The sequence below is a fragment of the Petaurus breviceps genome, unplaced genomic scaffold, assembly GCF_028583685.1.
Source record: "Petaurus breviceps papuanus isolate PSGF00001 unplaced genomic scaffold, PetGlider_PUasm1.0 98, whole genome shotgun sequence".
Taxonomy (NCBI): Eukaryota; Metazoa; Chordata; class Mammalia; order Diprotodontia; family Petauridae; genus Petaurus; species Petaurus breviceps.
Window position 1 is genome coordinate 30,993,492 of NW_027187460.1, and position 17,623 is coordinate 31,011,114.

General features: G+C 35.6%; 1 protein-coding gene across 9 annotated transcripts in view; it reads left to right on the forward strand.

Moving 5' to 3' along the window:
• ZHX1 (zinc fingers and homeoboxes 1) overlaps positions 1–15,452 on the forward strand; it is a 43,442-nt gene extending 27,990 nt beyond the window's left edge. For 4 of the 9 annotated variants that reach the window (XM_069080969.1, XM_069080976.1, XM_069080977.1 and 1 more), the window contains 2 exons: positions 3,193–6,122; positions 8,944–10,594. In XM_069080969.1, the coding sequence (XP_068937070.1) occupies positions 3,399–6,119 (2,721 nt within the window). In that variant the 5' untranslated portion in view covers positions 3,193–3,398 and the 3' untranslated portion in view covers positions 6,120–6,122; positions 8,944–10,594. Of the gene's footprint in view, positions 1–31; positions 136–3,192; positions 6,123–8,943; positions 10,595–11,790 lie in introns of those variants that run through there. The other 5 variants (XM_069080974.1, XM_069080975.1, XM_069080973.1 and 2 more) reach the window with 4 other exon arrangements.
• The last annotated feature ends 2,171 nt before the right edge of the window (positions 15,453–17,623 follow it).

The window sequence follows — 17,623 nt, forward strand, 5'->3', positions numbered from 1 at the left end:
TTTTTTTTTTTTTTTTTTTTTTTTTTTTGAGTTAGGACTCCTGCTGAGGACTGCCAGGGGCCGGAGCTGCTGGGAGCGTGCTTCCAGGACGCTGGGTGGTTGCTGTGAGTGGGGAGAGGAGGACCTTTGCCTGAGGTAGCCTGTTCTGTTTTAAAGGCTTGAGAATGTGGGTGCTTTCTACTTTATCTACCTGTGCCAATGTCATAACTACTCTGATGGCTTTCACTTTCTGGTTTTGGGACTCAGTCTTTTGGTATCTTAATAAATTTTCTAGTTTATTTCCCCAAATGGCAAACCTGACGTATTTTGTGATGGATAATTATATCAGCATATTTATAATCTCTATAGGCATTGTGAATATGGCATTGCTGATACACCTACAGGGATCCAATTCTGTTTGAATTTGACACTTCTGCCTAGTGCATGGAGAGACTGAATGACTTATCCAGGGTCACATAGTGCCAGTATAGGTCATAGGCAGAACTTGAATCTAGATCTACCAATCTAGAGCTTCCTGTCCCAAAGTCAATTTTCTGTAGATTTCCTAATTCATCTCATTGTACTTTTGTCTAGCTTGTATCTTTCCATTTTCTCCCCAAGAATAAAATGATAAAATGCTTAGCTAAAATCTGCTTAGCTATATAGCAGATCCTCTGAATACTGTACCACTTAATACCCACATGACCAAAAAGAAGAGGTTGATATCACCTGTCCTCTATATGTTCACAAAAAACTCAGTTAATGCCTTTTGTTACATCACGGTCATTTCGGGGCAGCTAGGTGGTGCAGTGAGTAGAGTGCCGGCCCTGGAGTCAGGAGGAAATCCGGCCCCAGACACTTAACACACACAAAAAAAAAACTAGCCATGTGACTGGGCAAGTCACTTAACCCCAATTGCCCTCCAAAAAAGCAAAAAAAAAAAAAAAGAACACGGTCATTTCTGAAAATACTTAACCATTCCTCCTATACTTACTCCTATTTACTGTACATGTATACTAGCAAAGAACTAGAAACCAAGTGAATACCCATCTGTGGGTGAATTGCTGGGGAAAAAAGTCAGGGCATGTGAAAGTAAGGGAATGTTATTGGTTTGGAAGAAATAACATAAGGAATTCATAAAAACATGGTAAGATTTGTCTGAACTGATGCAGAAGGAACCAGGAGAATAATATATCTATGTAATGACCACTATATTGTAATGGGTAAAAACATCCAATTTAAGGAACCCAAATTTGCCATAAGTGAAAAACCAGTGATGATTCTGGAGAACAGATAAGGAAACATAACTCCCTTCTCTTGGCTTTTTTTACCTATTTGGTAAATAGGCTCTGAATGAGGGCCTGAGGAGTTCTCCCCTAAAGAAAGTACTTGAGCTTTTAGTACATTGCATACATAAAATTGGTGACATTCATTTTCCTCAGAGACTTCTTTTGCTTAATATTTTCCCCTGCCCCCACCACTTCCTAATTGAACTCTAACCTGTAACAAAGAAAATTAACTTAAAAAACAAACAGAACAAACCACAATACAGTGACCTCATCACACAGTGTCTCTGATAACGTCTGTAACAATCTATCGTAGCAGTAGTTTTCCTGTCTGTACCCATATGTATGGAAATATTTAAGGTACTCTTTTAATGTAGCAAGGAAGTAGAAACTAAAGAGGGTGCCTGATAATTGGGATATAGCTTAGGAAAGGAGTCCCAAGAGACAAAAGTAAAAATCTAGATCCTAGTTCTCCTCCTAGTGTAAGCCTCTGGCCCTGATTCTGTAACCTGAATTGGCTCCCCAGCTACCCTCTTTTCATTTTCAGATTCTTGAATTCTGGCTGCCATTTTCCCTTACCAACTTACAGGGATTAAAATTCTCTTCAATTTTATGCTCTAACACCTACTTCTCCTTTTTCACATAGATCCTGTAGAGAATGTTTTAACAAAATAAGATTGATTAATTCAGGATATCTTATCCTGGTCGTTTCAACCCAGGAACCACAGCAAGAATGTAAGCTTTAGGGTTAGAAGCAATATCTGACCTTTTGGGAGGAGTTAAGATTAGATGAAATGGATCATTCCAGGGACACTGCCAGAGAAAACCAGCAAATGGGTGGGAAGGAGTAGAAGTGATGCCGTTGAGGGCCAAGGAAGCATTAGACAGTGAAGGGGAGGGAAATCCTGAGTGCAATTGGCATCAGGAAGTGAATTAGAGAATTTCATAACCTAGTCCTAAATTACCTTTTCATTGTTATTTTACATTACTCCACTTTCTACACTCTTTTGGCCAGACCTCTTACTGTTCCTCACACAGGACATCTCTTGTCTCTGACCTTTGCACTGGCTGTCCCTGAATACCAGGAATACTTATCCTCCTCACCTTAGTTTCTTAGAATCCTCGTTTCCTTCCACACTCTATTTAAGCACTATTTTATATATGAAATCTTTCCCTTCCCATTCTCCCAGCTACCAGAGCCCTTAATACCCAAAATTTACTTTATCTTTATTTTGTACATATGTAAATATCTTCTCAATAGAATGCAAACTCTTTGAGGGCAAGGATGATTTCATATTTGTCTTTGTATCTCTAATGCCCAGCATACACCTGACAGAGTAAGTGCTTGATAAATATTTGTTGATTTGCAGTTCCAGATGGTCATTGTTTATAAAGAATGTACATAATCTGGAGATTTCCTTTCCAATTAAAAAACCAAAGAGATTGTTGAAGTTCTTAACAATATTCAGTGTGGTCATTATGAACATCTTTGTATTCTGCTGTATTCTACTTTAGGGCTTTTTAAGGTATGGAGAAGCTATATTTCTCTATCCTGTTATTTGGTCTAGGAAGCCAGGTTACTCTTATATTTTTACAAAATTCTAACAAATTTGGCAAATGGGCTCTGAAATGAGGGTTCGTTCAAAGGAGTTCTCCCCTGAAGAAAGTACATCAGCTCTAATACATTGTATAAACTTTGTGATAACCATTTTTGCTTAATTTTCTGAAAGGATCAAATTTGAACATGTGTGTGTGTGTGTATATTTGCAAACCATAAAGTGCTTTGTAATTGTCAGTTATTATAAACATGATAATTACTGATGATTACTTGTTTTTGTCTGGGTTTTATAACTGAGTTCTATAGTGTTGATGTACTTCATTTAAAAACCATAATCATTCACTGTAAAACTTGCTTTCTTTAATATAGGTGATTGGATGTTTGCTTCAGAAGTTTCAGCAACTCAGCTTTGCAACTACCAACTACAAGCTCTTTTCTTGATTGCACTATGATAAAGTTGCAAATGGGATGGACTTACAGAACCAAAAGCCATTTTTTTCAAATGAAGATAACTGAAGGAATTTGATCTTCATTGCTTACTAAATCACAGTTGAGATTTTCCCTACAGAAATAGAATGGCAAGCAAAAGAAAATCAACAACACCTTGCATGGTCCTTGCCAGTGAACAGGATCCAGACCTAGAATTGATATCAGACTTGGATGAAGGTCCCCCTGTACTTACACCAATAGAAAATGCAGCAGCAGAAAGTATCTCAAGTGATGAAGATGTTCAAGAACTTGTAGATTCTGACAATCAACAAAATAAAAAAGTTGAAGGTGGCTATGAATGTAAATATTGTACTTTTCAAACGCCAGATCTTAACATGTTTACCTTTCATGTAGATTCAGAGCATCCCAATATAGTGTTAAATTCATCCTATGTTTGTGTTGAATGCAATTTTCTTACCAAAAGATATGATGCGCTTTCAGAGCATAATTTGAAATATCATCCTGGAGAAGAGAATTTCAAGCTGACTATGGTGAAACGAAATAATCAGACAATCTTTGAACAAACAATTAATGATCTGACTTTTGATGGTAGTTTTGTTAAAGAGGAGAATTCAGATCAGGTAGAATCTATAGAAACTCCCTCATCAGGGATTTCTATCAGCAAAACTCCTATAATGAAAATGATGAAAAATAAAGTAGAAAATAAACGGATTGCAGTTTTCCATAACTCTGAAGACATTCCAGAAGAGAAAGAGAATGAAACTAAATCAGGTCATGAAGAAGTAGTAAAAAATCCAACTTCATCAGCATCTGAGTCTAATACAAGTACTTCTATTGTAAATAGTATACATCCAAATACCACAAACACAGTAGTTACCCCAGCAGCAGTTCTTCAGCCTGGGCTAGCACAGGTGATAACAGCAGCTGTATCAGCTCAGCAGAATTCTAACTTGATTCCTAAAGTTTTAATCCCTCTTAACAGCATTCCTACCTATAATGCTGCTTTGGATAACAATCCCCTTTTGCTCAACACCTACAACAAATTCCCTTATCCAACAATGTCCGAAATTACAGTTCTATCTGCTCAAGCAAAATATACAGAGGAACAGATCAAGATATGGTTTTCAGCCCAACGCCTGAAACATGGTGTTAGTTGGACTCCAGAAGAAGTAGAGGAGGCAAGGAGAAAACAATTCAATGGCACAGTACATACTGTACCACAAACAATAACAGTGATTCCTACACACATTTCAGCAGCTAGTAATGGTTTACCTTCCATTTTACAGACATGCCAAATAGTTGGTCAGCCAGGTCTGGTCCTTACACAAGTAGCTGGCACTAACCAATTGCCAGTAACGACACCTATAGCTTTGACGGTTGCAGGAGTTCCAAATCAGACTCATATGCAGAAAAGTCAGGTGCACAGTGCTCAGCCTATTGCAGAAACAAAGCCAGTAGCTGCAACTCCAGCCCCACCGCCAGCGCCAGCCCCAGCACCAGTGCCAGTGCCAGCATCAACCCCAGCTCCAACCCCAACCCCAGCCCCAACCCCAACTCCAACTCCAACTCCTCAGTTAATTAAGCATGAAACTGCATTGGTGAATCCCGATTCATTTGGTATCCGGGCAAAAAAGACAAAAGAACAGCTGGCAGAATTAAAAGTTAGCTACCTTAAAAATCAGTTTCCCCATGACTCAGAAGTGATCAGGCTTATGAAAATAACAGGCCTAACCAAAGGCGAGATCAAAAAGTGGTTTAGTGACACAAGGTATAATCAGAGAAATTCCAAGAGTAATCAGTGTATCCATCTCAACAGTGAAGCTTGTACTCCTATTGTTATTGACTCTAGTGATGAGACTGCAGAGTCCCCAACAGTTGTTGCTCCACAGCCTAAACAGCTGGGGAATTCTTTCCCTGACTTTACTCCACAAAAATTTAAAGAGAAAACTTCAGAGCAGTTGCGCATCCTCCAAGCAAGTTTCCTCAATAACCCTGTACTTACTGATGAAGAATTAAACAGGTTAAGAGCACAAACCAAACTTACCAGGAGAGAAATTGATGCCTGGTTTACAGAGAGAAAGAAATCCAAAACTTCAAAGGAAGAAAAGACAGAAATAGATGAAAGCAATGCAGGCAGTTCCAAAGAAGAAGCTGGAGAAACTTCTCCTCAGGATGAATCTGCAGCACCTAAGTCAGTGACCACCACAAACAAAGTGTGTAAAAAATCACCAGAGCAGTTGCACATACTTAAAAGTGCATTTGTTCGAACACAGTGGCCATCACCAGAAGAATACGACAAGCTGGCAGAGGAAAGTGGGCTTGCTAGAACAGATATTGTTAGTTGGTTTGGAGATACACGATATGCTTGGAAAAATGGGAATTTAAAATGGTACTATTACTATCAGAGTGCCAGTTCAAATAGCATGAATGGACAGGCTTCCTTTAGGAGAAGGGGGAGAGGAAGACCAAAGGGAAGAGGGAGGGGAAGACCCCGTGGGAGGCCTAGAGGAAGCAAAAGGATAAACAACTGGGACCGAGGACCATCACTCATAAAATTTAAAACTGGAACTGCAATACTTAAGGATTATTATATGAAGCACAAATTTCTTAATGAGCAAGACCTTGATGAACTTGTTGCTAAATCACACATGGGTTATGAGCAGGTCAGAGAGTGGTTTGCAGAAAGACAAAGAAGATCTGAGTTAGGAATAGAACTGTTTGAGGAGAATGAAGATGATGATGAGATAATAGATGATCAGGAAGAAGATGATGAAGAAACAGATGACAGTGACACCTGGGAACCCCCACGACATGTTAAGAGGAAACTCTCCAAATCAGATGATTAAAATGTAAGTTTTTTAAATACACGTACATGCACAGTTCAGTTATATACATTTGGAAACGTCACTTTGTTTAAGTGACTTTGAGATGTAACAGCTTCTAAGGTTACTTTTCCTTCATTTAACGAATGGATCAGATTCTATTAGCATGGCCAACAAGTACTTTGTTCCCAGATTAACTAAAAGGAATATGCTTATTCTCATACCAAGACTGAGCATTTTCTATTCCATCCACAATTAATGGTCCCCAGTGTCATTCAATAGTATATATTGTTTAAAGTACATATCTCTTCCCACTAAATATTATATGTAAATGTATTTTAATTGTTTTAAATTTTTTCCCACTCCTTTGGGGGAGGAGACTTGATGATCAAAACTAGAAATACTAAAGTGTTTTCATTTTTTTTTTGCAACCCACCCTTCATTAAAGCTTCATTTTTTGCCTATTTAAGGAAAGAATTCAAAAACGAAAACTAAAAAGAAGGGGAAAAGTATATCCGAAGGAAAGAATAACTACAGGGGTGAGGATTGCTCAGTTTTAGGAAACTAGGTGAAAATGGGTATTTATTTATTTTTTCTTATTGTGTTTCAGATTTTACTGAACTCTAACTGTTGCTTTCTATCACCCACTAAACTTACTAGCCTTTTAGTTAAGAATGTAAGATGTAGTAAGAGTAGTCATCTCTTCAATTAAAAACGAACTGACCTATTCCATTCCATATCAGAATTTTTATTTGATTAGGCAGGTTTTTTAAAAATTATCTATACTGCAGGGCTTCTTAAACTTTTTCCACTCGCAACTCCTTCAGCATTGTGACAGTTTAAGAAGGGCTGAAAACCATGTCTGGTGTCTTGGAGATCAACACTGGGAATTCTCCTTGTAATGAGATCTCTAGAGTACAAGGCTAAAAGTATCTCATAAAAAGAGTTCACACTTATATAGTGTGTAGCAGTTCACAATGCTTTTCTTGTGAACACCCTGGGAAGTAAAGATTTATTATCATTCCCATATTGCAGATGAGATTGAAGTTTGCAGATGTTGAATCATCTGGGAGATTACAGAGCTGAAACTTGTTCCAGCCTTTTGGCTCCAGTGCTTGTTTTCATCTTACCTGTCCAAATGAAGGCTTTGCCCAACTATGAACTTGGAACCTTATAGAATGAAGTACCCCTAAAGTCTGGCCATTTCCCCAAATTCTAATTCCTCTATAAAATTCAGTTGTTTATAACTTTTCTGTAGTTTTAAGTTGCAAAATTTATTTCAAGTTAGAAATGTAGATACTCAAAGGTTATTACTGTTAATATTCATCCATATAGTTACCTTAACTTAACTTTTTGAAACATTTCATTTATTTCAAAGATAGAAATACAGTTTAAAAATGATACAGCAATCATAAAATATGTTAGTGTATCAATACAGTTGGACATTCACTAAAAGTAGGATTATGCTGTCTGATAATATTGTAATGTTCTCAAAATAAAGTAGAGGAGGGAAAAGATCCTTTTCTCACTCTTGTGCACACAGTACATATATACATAGTTATCTCTTTCCTTAGCACATTCTCCCTCATTCTCAAAACCATAACTTTCTACTCTTAGTCTGTTTACTCTTGCCTTTCATGTTATTCCCAGATTCACAAGCATTCTATCTATGGTTACTGAACGATCCCTTTTTAGTTTTTAAAATTTAACATTTTTAACCATGAAGACAGATGAAACTAAAAATGCAACTTTGTTAAATAGTATAAATTCCATTTCTGATGACAAAGTATAACATAAGTATTATAAGTCATAACTTAAAACATTTTGCATAGATTAATCCTAAAGTTCCCTTTGCCTTTTTATAGTATCAGAAATATTTAAGCCATTCTTCTGATCCAGATGCACAAAATGCTTTTAACATACTTTCTTTCTCCATATTTCTAAAAAAGACAATACGTATGCAACCAAAATAAATCAGCCAGATTGCTGCTGTGTTGATTTCTTTATCTTATATACCCTGATACACTTTTTGGGAAGGGATTGAAATCTACTGAAAATATGAAACTCTTTGCATTATTCTAATGTGTAATATTACTTTAACAAGTTTGCAGTATTTATATTGCATGGTAAATATAATAATAGTAATTTTATTCAGAAAATTCACATGACAACCCTACAGTTTTAAAAAAAACTTATGTATATTATATATGCATTTGTGTGCCAGGTAGATAGGATACCCTTCTAAAATAAATCTGTATTTAGAAATAATATACATTATAAGAGAATTTTTCACTTTATAAAAGGACCCATCACAATTTTATTTCAAATAGCCAATTCTGCTAGTGTAGTAAAAATATGGATTAATCTTATCAGACAGAATAAAGTACACTTTGTGTACATGGACATACACACATGCATACATACATACAAATATATAATACATACGTATATGTGTGTATGGTCTTGCACATAAAAAAGCATACCAGTCCCTCTGCTCCTCAGTGTCCCTTCTATATATACATAAAAACACATTTATACATATGTGTCACAAAGCATGTAAATAAGTAGAATCTAATTTTTTAAACTAATCTTTGATAAATTATTATAGGCCCCACTTATATAAGTAAAAGTTATTATATGCAAGACCATTGTATGTATACAGTTTATACATATATTAGCTATACATGAAATCTAATGCATTTTATAAACTGTGCATGGCAAGTAATTTCAGTAATAGCATGAAGGAGGTATTCATTTATAGTTAAATTTTTCCTATAGTTATGTCTAAAGTGCTTTAAGAAAAATTCAGATATGCTTTTGACTAACATTTTTTTCTTGACTTTTTCAGTCTCATGTTTTTTCCTTTATAGTTACCTACAGTGGTGAAGGGGACTCAATTCTTGAAATCAAGATATCTGATTTACTGTGAATGGGCCTAATCTTTTATGAAACTGAGGATATTTTTGGACATACACACATTCTCATAACATAGGATTGAATACTCAAAAGGAATGGAACTTAGTGTTGTGCCAAAGTTAAACTACTGCAGTTGGCGGAAGTTCTGCATTGTAAATAAAACACTGATTAAAAGACAACTTGTAAAAATTCAGATTTTAATACAGTACATCTTTATTCAGATACAGGATGGAAACATTCTGTTTCTTAGGCTTCTTTGAGGGAATTAAATGACCACTAGATTTTGTCCTCTTATTATTTTGTCCAGCTTAATACTGTATGTTCTAGTAAGATGGGCTTTATTGCCTGTGTTCTTTGATATGTGATTAAGCTTATAGCTTTGAGTGACCAAACATTTTACAGAGTAAAAGTTCTTAGAAACAGTTAAAAAAAAAAAAAAGGAAAAAACTGATTTATTTCTGTGTCTTATTTATCAGGCCCTGCACTAATGTTGAAAGTTGTGCATGTGCTTGTACAACTTATCCATAAATGAAAATGCAACATATTTATACATTTTGGAACCCTAAGCCACAGGGCCTATGTCATTGGCTTTTTCAAGTTGAAATCATTGGATACATCATTGATACATCATTGGATGCTACTATCAATATCTGTAATACTCCTGTTTCTACTTTAATAAAAGGCTGATTTTACTTTTCATTAAACTGAAGAAAATGATGTACTGAATAAGAGAAAAAGCCGGCATAAGAATTTACAGAGAGAATCTCTGAAATAAACTTTGTACCAAAAATGTGAAAAAGAATTATATAGTAAATATATACTTAGTGAGTGTTTTTAACAATAATGTAAAATAATGTACAGATAATGCATCAGTCCAGAATTTTCTAGAATTCCAAGTCAAGTTCTACCTTCTATAACAATTTCAGTGGCTATAGAAGAAATTCCTAAACTAGCAAGTATCATTAGCCATTTAAAAGCTAGCTTTCGCTTGCAAATTATTGTAGTATTAACAACTATTTTGCCATATCAAGAGACTGAAAGTTCATATTAACTTATTTGTAAAAGACTGGTGCTTTTCATTCCTATTTAGGGGGACACTTTTTTGTTTGTGACTATAGGACCATTTTTTAAAAATGTGCTGTCTACATGGAAGAAAAGTTTAGTTGAGTTTTTTGTTCTTAAAATGCTTTTCTGAATGACCAGATCTAGTGGGCTTAGCTAGTTTGTTTCACCTAATTTAATGAATGATGAATATTAAGCTTTTGATTTTTACCTAAACACTTGTCAACTAAGAAGAAGTTATGGAAGAGTCTTGGATATGCATGCTGCTTTTGTTTTTATAAATGGTTATTTTTTATTTTTTAAATATGGCTTTATAAGTATTTCCAAAATACTACAATTTAGCTGATCTATTCACTACAGACTTCTGGCTTTGTGGATGGCTTTTTTCATACTACTGTTAACTTTTATTTTTACGATGTAAAGACTGCAGCAATTTAATGCACTATTTTTTTTCACTTTTTAATAACTTCATAGAGCACTCTGTAAACTGTAATAATTAAATTGCTCCTTTTTTAACCTTTGCTAAATGTAGTCTGAGTTCTGTTTGACAGCAGGGTTTTTTTTTAATGTTTTTAGTTGCTGCAATAAGTTGTGCTTCAAGTATTGTAAAATTTAGCCTTTGAACATATTTGTTGTGTTTCCATTTCAATAATGTTAATTCTACAGAGTCGTAAATAATTATTTTTTCCAGTCCCATGTCCTTTACAGGCTCAGCGTTTGATATTGCTCTGATGTTTGATAGCTTTTAAAAATAATTATTTGACAAAGCAAAAGAAAAAAGTCACCTAGCTGAAATGTGTCTGCATACGTAATAAAAATCAGCAGTTGGTAGTTAGTTCTTTCAATGAATTTTTTTCCATTTTCTTAAGCCAAAAATTTTAAAGCAAAACAAAATCCCTTAGTATCCTAAAATTGGAATTATCCTTACTAGTTTTTAAGTGTATGTAAGTAATTTAGTGGGGAGCTTTGTTTGTTTTTTTCCTGAAAAGGGAAAAAGTACTGGCCCCAGAGGGCAGTAGTAGAAGGTAATGGGTAGAAGTTAGAGAGGCAGATTTAAGCAGAATACTAGAAAATAAAACTTCCTAATAACTAGAATTATCAAAAATAAAATAGTCTGTCTCAAGGGGTAGCAAATTCTCCCTCACTAAAGGTCTTCAAGTAAAGGCTGCGTGACAGCTGAATGGGAATTTTGGTTTAAGATATAGATTTAAGTGACATCTAAGATTACTTCCAACTCTGAGATTCTTGATTCTATTCAATTTCAGAGGTTACATATGTTTTTTCCTCTCCTGGTCAGTTAAGAATATTTGTTCAGTTCAATTAATATTAAGTACCCATAGGAGAGGCATCATGCCATAATGGATAGAGTTCCTAGGTTCAAAACCAAGGATACCTGGGTTCCAGTTCAGTCTATAACATATACTAGCTATATGACCCTAGGCTAATCATTTAACCTTGCTATAGCTCTAGGCAACTCACCCTGACCTGCATTGGTAGCAAGGGAATTCTTTATCTGAGAGTTCCTTTCAATCACAAGACACAGGTGTGTTTAGTCTCTGTGCAAATGGTTCTGAAAAAAGTTTGGCCTGACACCCAGCTAAGTTATCTCATCTAAATAGCATTAATAGATTAAACTGGAAAGAGAATAGTAAACATATGAAATATGAAATGGATTTGTCAGCATTTCTTTTCATTTTCTTTTCATCATTGGTGACAGTGGAACTACCTACCACATGTGGACTCTAACATCCCAGTCCCTGATACATTGAGTTAGGAAGTGGAAAGTCTACTAAAGAAGATGAAGACAAGAAGAACTGTTGAACCAGACCAAGTACATAGAGAAGAGATCTGTGCTGAAAACAATACAGTAAAGTCTTAAGAAATAAGTTTCAAGATCTATGAATGAAGAGAAGAGAGTGAATGGGAAAAATCATGGGTGGTATTATTACCACCCCCACTCCCCACCCCCAAAAAACATTGCAGAGAACATACGTGAAGAGCACTCTCATAGAGATGTAACTGAGAATGGTCTAAAGGTTTATTAAGGAGATAAATATAAATATTGATACATATGGGACAAAGAAACAGGCTGTTATTTTTTTGCAGATCATATTTTCAGTCACACAGCTGATTGAAAGATACAGAGAATGTAAAGGTCCCGCCATGTTTACTTCTTGATGATAAAAGTCTGAGTAAAAAAAAATATATAGTTTTAAAACCTCTTCTCTACCAAGATTTATCATGCATATGGATCATAAAAATTTCCTGATAAATGCAAGCACAGAGATAACTTTGATCAACAATCCTCTGATTATGTATATCAAGTAAAGCAATATAAAAAAAGTAAAGTAAAGCAGTATATTATAAAGCAAGAAGCTGTTCACTCTTATGGAGGATGTCCAGTGTAGTCATTGGATGAGGTAGATATCTTGCAGATGTTGAAGTCCCTCAGATGCTCTTATTCACAAAGTATACTATACTGAGTGCATTAAGCAAGACATCAGTTTAACAATCCACATAGGAAGACCCAAATGGGTAATTTCTCTTGTCTAGAAAGTGGCATGTAATTGGATGATAGCACATTGTATGTACCCATTAGTGCTTATACTTGGACAGATACTGCAGATGAATTGTGACTTAGGGCCAGAGTAGAATATGGGGGAAAAAGTAGACTGGATTTAATTTGAGAAACTGCATAGGATTTTCAGCGATCTTAAACTATTGACTGGGACAAAAACCCTATAACAACATTTTTTGTTTTAATTTTCTTTTTATTATTTTTTGCATTCATTTTTTAAAATGTGTAAGTTCCAAATTCCCTCCTTCCAGCCATTCCTCCAACCCATTGAGAAGGTAAGAAATATGATACCATTATACATGGGAAAATCATACAAAACATTTCATTTTACCCATGAACATTTTAAAATCATCAGTATTCTTCCAGTCATATCCTCTTGTTGTAAGTCGTTGTTTCTGAAGAACTGACATTACAGTTGAACCAAAGGGCAACAGAGAAATGGGGAAGGTGGGGAGGCCTTTGTGTGTTTTTCTTTTTTTATGGGTTGCCAGGGACCAAGGAATTTATTACCCAGGGGGTTATCCTACTAGTGATGAGCCTTTCTGTACTTAAGCTGACTCTTGTAAATCAGACAGTCTGGGAAATTATACTCAATCTTTCTGGCATGACGACCAAATCTTGGATTTCATTGGCATGATACTTTAGAACCCAGAGTTACCTCAACAGTATGGTAAAGCATGAGAGAATAACTTTGTGAAGCACAGAAGGTTATCATCCAGGAAATCTATGATCAGAAAAGGATGTGGGCTGGTCATGTTGATGTAGTGAGGAAAAAAATGGACATTCCAATTGACACTGGTTCCCACAGAATGTTGAGATCTAAAGAAGTATTTTAAATTGATCTGTGGAAATATGGTTCAATTTTTCTAGCTGAATGTATTCACTGGTCACTGGGCAAAGATCTCACATTTTGACTACTAATAGTTATGGTCATGTTTATATAAAAACTACAGTTCTTAGCTCTGCTTTCTTCCATTACTGCTATTCTTTCACAATCCATTAAGAAGACATGGACAAGCATCTTGTAGGATGAGAAAGCACAGATGGGTTATGATCTGCAGTACTGAAAGGAGGACCCACCTTGCTGAGATCTCAGATTCACTGAAGGATGTGCAAAGCTCCTGAGGGCAGAAATGGTTTTGTTTTTGTCTTCATATGCACCAGCTAAAAGTGGTTGATTCTCAACATTATAAGGCTTTGTCTAGGCCACTTTTTTGCCCTTGTATCACTCCATGTTGTGCTATGCTTGTGTATGTCTTAATCTTCCTTCTGTGTTCCCGCCTTAGATTATAAACAGGAATTCTGTGGAAGCTTTTTTCTTATTAGAATCTTCAGTACTTTGCACAGTGACTTAATAAGTGTTTATTGAATTGGATGAGATGTGGGCAATGAGAAAAATAAGTTTCAAACATGAGTGTTTGAGAGTGAGTGCTGGTGCCATCAACAGAGAAATTGGTGTCTAGGAGAAGCTTTTAGGGGGAAGATGATAAGTTGTACCTGTCTGTTGGGTGGTTTAGGTTTTTAAAAAAATTAACATGCCACTCTCTTGATTGACTTAGAGGCAACCTTGATTTCTCAAAGGCTATTCCAAAGAATATAAACCAAAGCCTATCAGGTTCTACAAAGATGGAAAACCTTTGGTTATAATTATAATCAAGAAAAGGTGATCTATGCCCACTATCATGTAATATACAAAAAGTCCAAAATTTCTAAATGGATCAGATCCATAATTGTAGCAGGTTTTTTGTTTGTTTTGTTCTGTGAAAAGACTGCTACCCTTCAATAAGTGCTCTTTAAAGTGTTTTTCCTTTAAATTCAATTTTACCCCATAGGCACTTTAAAAAAAAAAACAAATGAAACAAGTTCTTGCTACCCAAAAAAATTGCATTCTGATATGGGGGATACAGCATATGATTGGATAAAGAAATAGATGAGACAATACGAAAAAGAAGATAACTTTAAAAACTAGAGGAAAATTGCTAGGAATGTATGCCATGAAGGTCTATGATAAAAAGGTTCCAATGAAAACAAAGGGGAATATGTGAGCAAAATTATAATATGTGAATATAATAAAAAAAATTATTGTCCCATAAAAGTGAAAAAGGGGATGGATTCAGAGAAATTTTGAGAGGAATTGTATGAACTGATGCAAAGTTATGTGAGCAGAACAGGACAACAATTTGTGCAACTATAACATTGTAAAGGAAAGCAACTGTGAAAGGCTTAAGAACTCTGATTCATGCAGTGATCAATCATGATTCCAAAAGACGTGCTTCCCACTTCTTGGGAGTAAATTGATGGACTAGAGGTGCAGAATGAAACATATATTTTCAGACATGACCAATGTGAGAAGTTGCTTTACATGCCTATACTTAATTTGCTACACAGGAGAACTTTTTTAGGGGGAGGTTAAGAGGGATTTGGAGGTGATACTAATACTAAAGGAAGAAAAGGAAATGGTCTTCAATGAATTATTAAAAATTAAGCAGAAAAAATCAAAGGGAAGTTAAGAAAACACAGAAGGGGAATTTTGGAACTACCATGTTAAATTGGAAATATACAAAAAAAAAGTCAAGCTGAACTTAGTGAAGATTCATAGTTTCATACACAGTTCTTTTTCTGTTTTGTTTTTTTTTTCTTGTATAGGAAAATGTCATGTCTGTTGATGTTTGTCAGGTTGCTAATAAAAATGAAAATTTAAGTTTAATAAGGCCCTTTTAAATCACAAGATTCAGTAGCACCTTTCAAAATAGCAAAGAACTGGAAATAAAGTAAATGCTTGTCAGTTTAAGAGTAAACAAGTTGTAGTATATTAATGTAATAGAATATTACTGCATTTTAAATGCTGAATGTGATGAATACAGACAGGCATGGGATTTGTGAACTGACACAAAAGGAAGTATAACCAGGAATATATGTAATGACTTAAAAACATGAAAGAAGGATAGAAACAATGACCAACTTAGCCCCAAAGAGGAGATACATGAGGTTCCTACTCCACTTCCTTGCAGAAGTCAGAACTATGGGTGTTAGACACTAAAGATAACCTACTTTTTAAATGAATTGGTTAGTTTTCTGAACTGTTTTTAGTCATATCTACTCAAATACCCTAACTTCCCAGTTCCTTAGCCTAGTCAATTTTCATGACTGCTTCCACTCTAGTTCAGCTGCATACAGAGTTGGCCATACCCCTGCTATGATCATGGCCTACAAGAATTCCATTTCCTTGTTCACAAGCTCCAGAATGTCTATATCTTATAATCTTTTATCATTCCATTTTTCCCTGTGCCTTACCATGCCTAACCTTGTTGTTCATCCTCATCATGACTTTGGTTCTTCTGTTATTTGCCTGGCTCTTATCCCTTCACTGGCTACATTATCTTCACGCCCCCTTCCCTATTTCAACTTCTTGGTAAACTTACTACTTTTTTTTTTGGTCATTTGAAAAAAAATATGTATTTACTTTTAGTTTACAACATTAAGTTCCACAATCCCTTGAGTTTTTAATTTTCTCCCCCTTCCTCTCCTCCCCCCCAACTCCCATGGTGGCATTCAATCAAATATAGAATCTACAAAATACCTGCACATTAAACATTAGTCAAGTTGTAAAGAAGAATTATAACCAATGGAGTTAACAATGAGAAAGAAGAAACAAAACAAAAAAGAGAGAGAGCAAGTAATTTGCTTCAATCTGCATTGAGACTAATTCTTTCTCTGGATGTGGCTATCCCTTTCCATCATGAGCCTTTTGGAGTTGTGTTATAACCTTGCATTGAGAGGAGCCCAAAGTTAGTCATCACACATATGATATATCTATAATTGTGTACAAATTTCTCCTGTTTCTGCGCTTCTCTCAACATCAGTTTATATAAGCCTCTCCAGGTTATGAAGTCTGTCTGTTCCTCATTTCTCATAGCACAAAAGTATTCCATTACGTTCATATACCATAACTTGTTTAGCCATTCCCCAATTGATGGGCATCCCCTTGATTTCCAATTCTCTGCCACCACAAAAAAGAGCTGCTATAAATATTTTTGTACATACAGGTCTTTCACTTCTATGATCTCTTTGGGATACAACCCTAGAAGTGGCATTGTTGGGTCAAAGGGTATGCACATTTTTATAGCCCTTTGTGCACAGTTACAAATTGCTCTCTACTTCTCACCTTTTGGGTCTTCTTACACCTTATTCCACGCCACCTTTCCCCACCTGAGACACACATACTGTGACCCAACAACATCGGCCTCCTTGTTCATAGATCAAGATGACTTCCATCTCCTGACTCCAGTCACTTTTACTAGCCATCCTCCGTGCATGGAATATCTTCCTCCTGGCTTCCCTGATTTCCTTCAAGTCACAGATAAAATGTCCCTTTCTATAGGAAGATTTTCCCATTCCTTCTTAAATCTGATGCTTTTCCTCTGTTATCTCCACTTTGTCCTGTATGTAACTTGTTTGCACATAGTTGTGGTGTTCCCACCAGATTGTGAGTTCTTTTAGAGTAGGAACTTTCACCTTTCTCTGTATTGCCGACACTTAGCACAGTGATCAGCGCTTACATTCTTAATGAATGTTTATTTACTGGTTGACAATGTCTGTAGGCTGACAATCTAACTGCATGTTATGGGCAACATCTGGGCAACAGACACACTTGGAAGGGGGACTAGAATAAAGAATGACATTGGGGAAATGGCTAAAAAGATAGGGATTGTTCCTGTGGCCAAGTATGATGGATGGACAACCCAAGAGATCTGCCCTTTTCCCTTGTGATGTCAGGAGAAATCAAAGACCACTAGGACATTGACTGAACCCTCCTCGACTAACTTATGGGAGGACATGGATAAACGCTGAACAGGACAAACAGCCCTCAATGGGTTGAAATCTACACTGTTGGAAAGAACATACAAGTCATTAAGAATTTTTTTTATCTATTTCTATGTCACAAAGAGATAGTTTTAATATTTATTTTTTA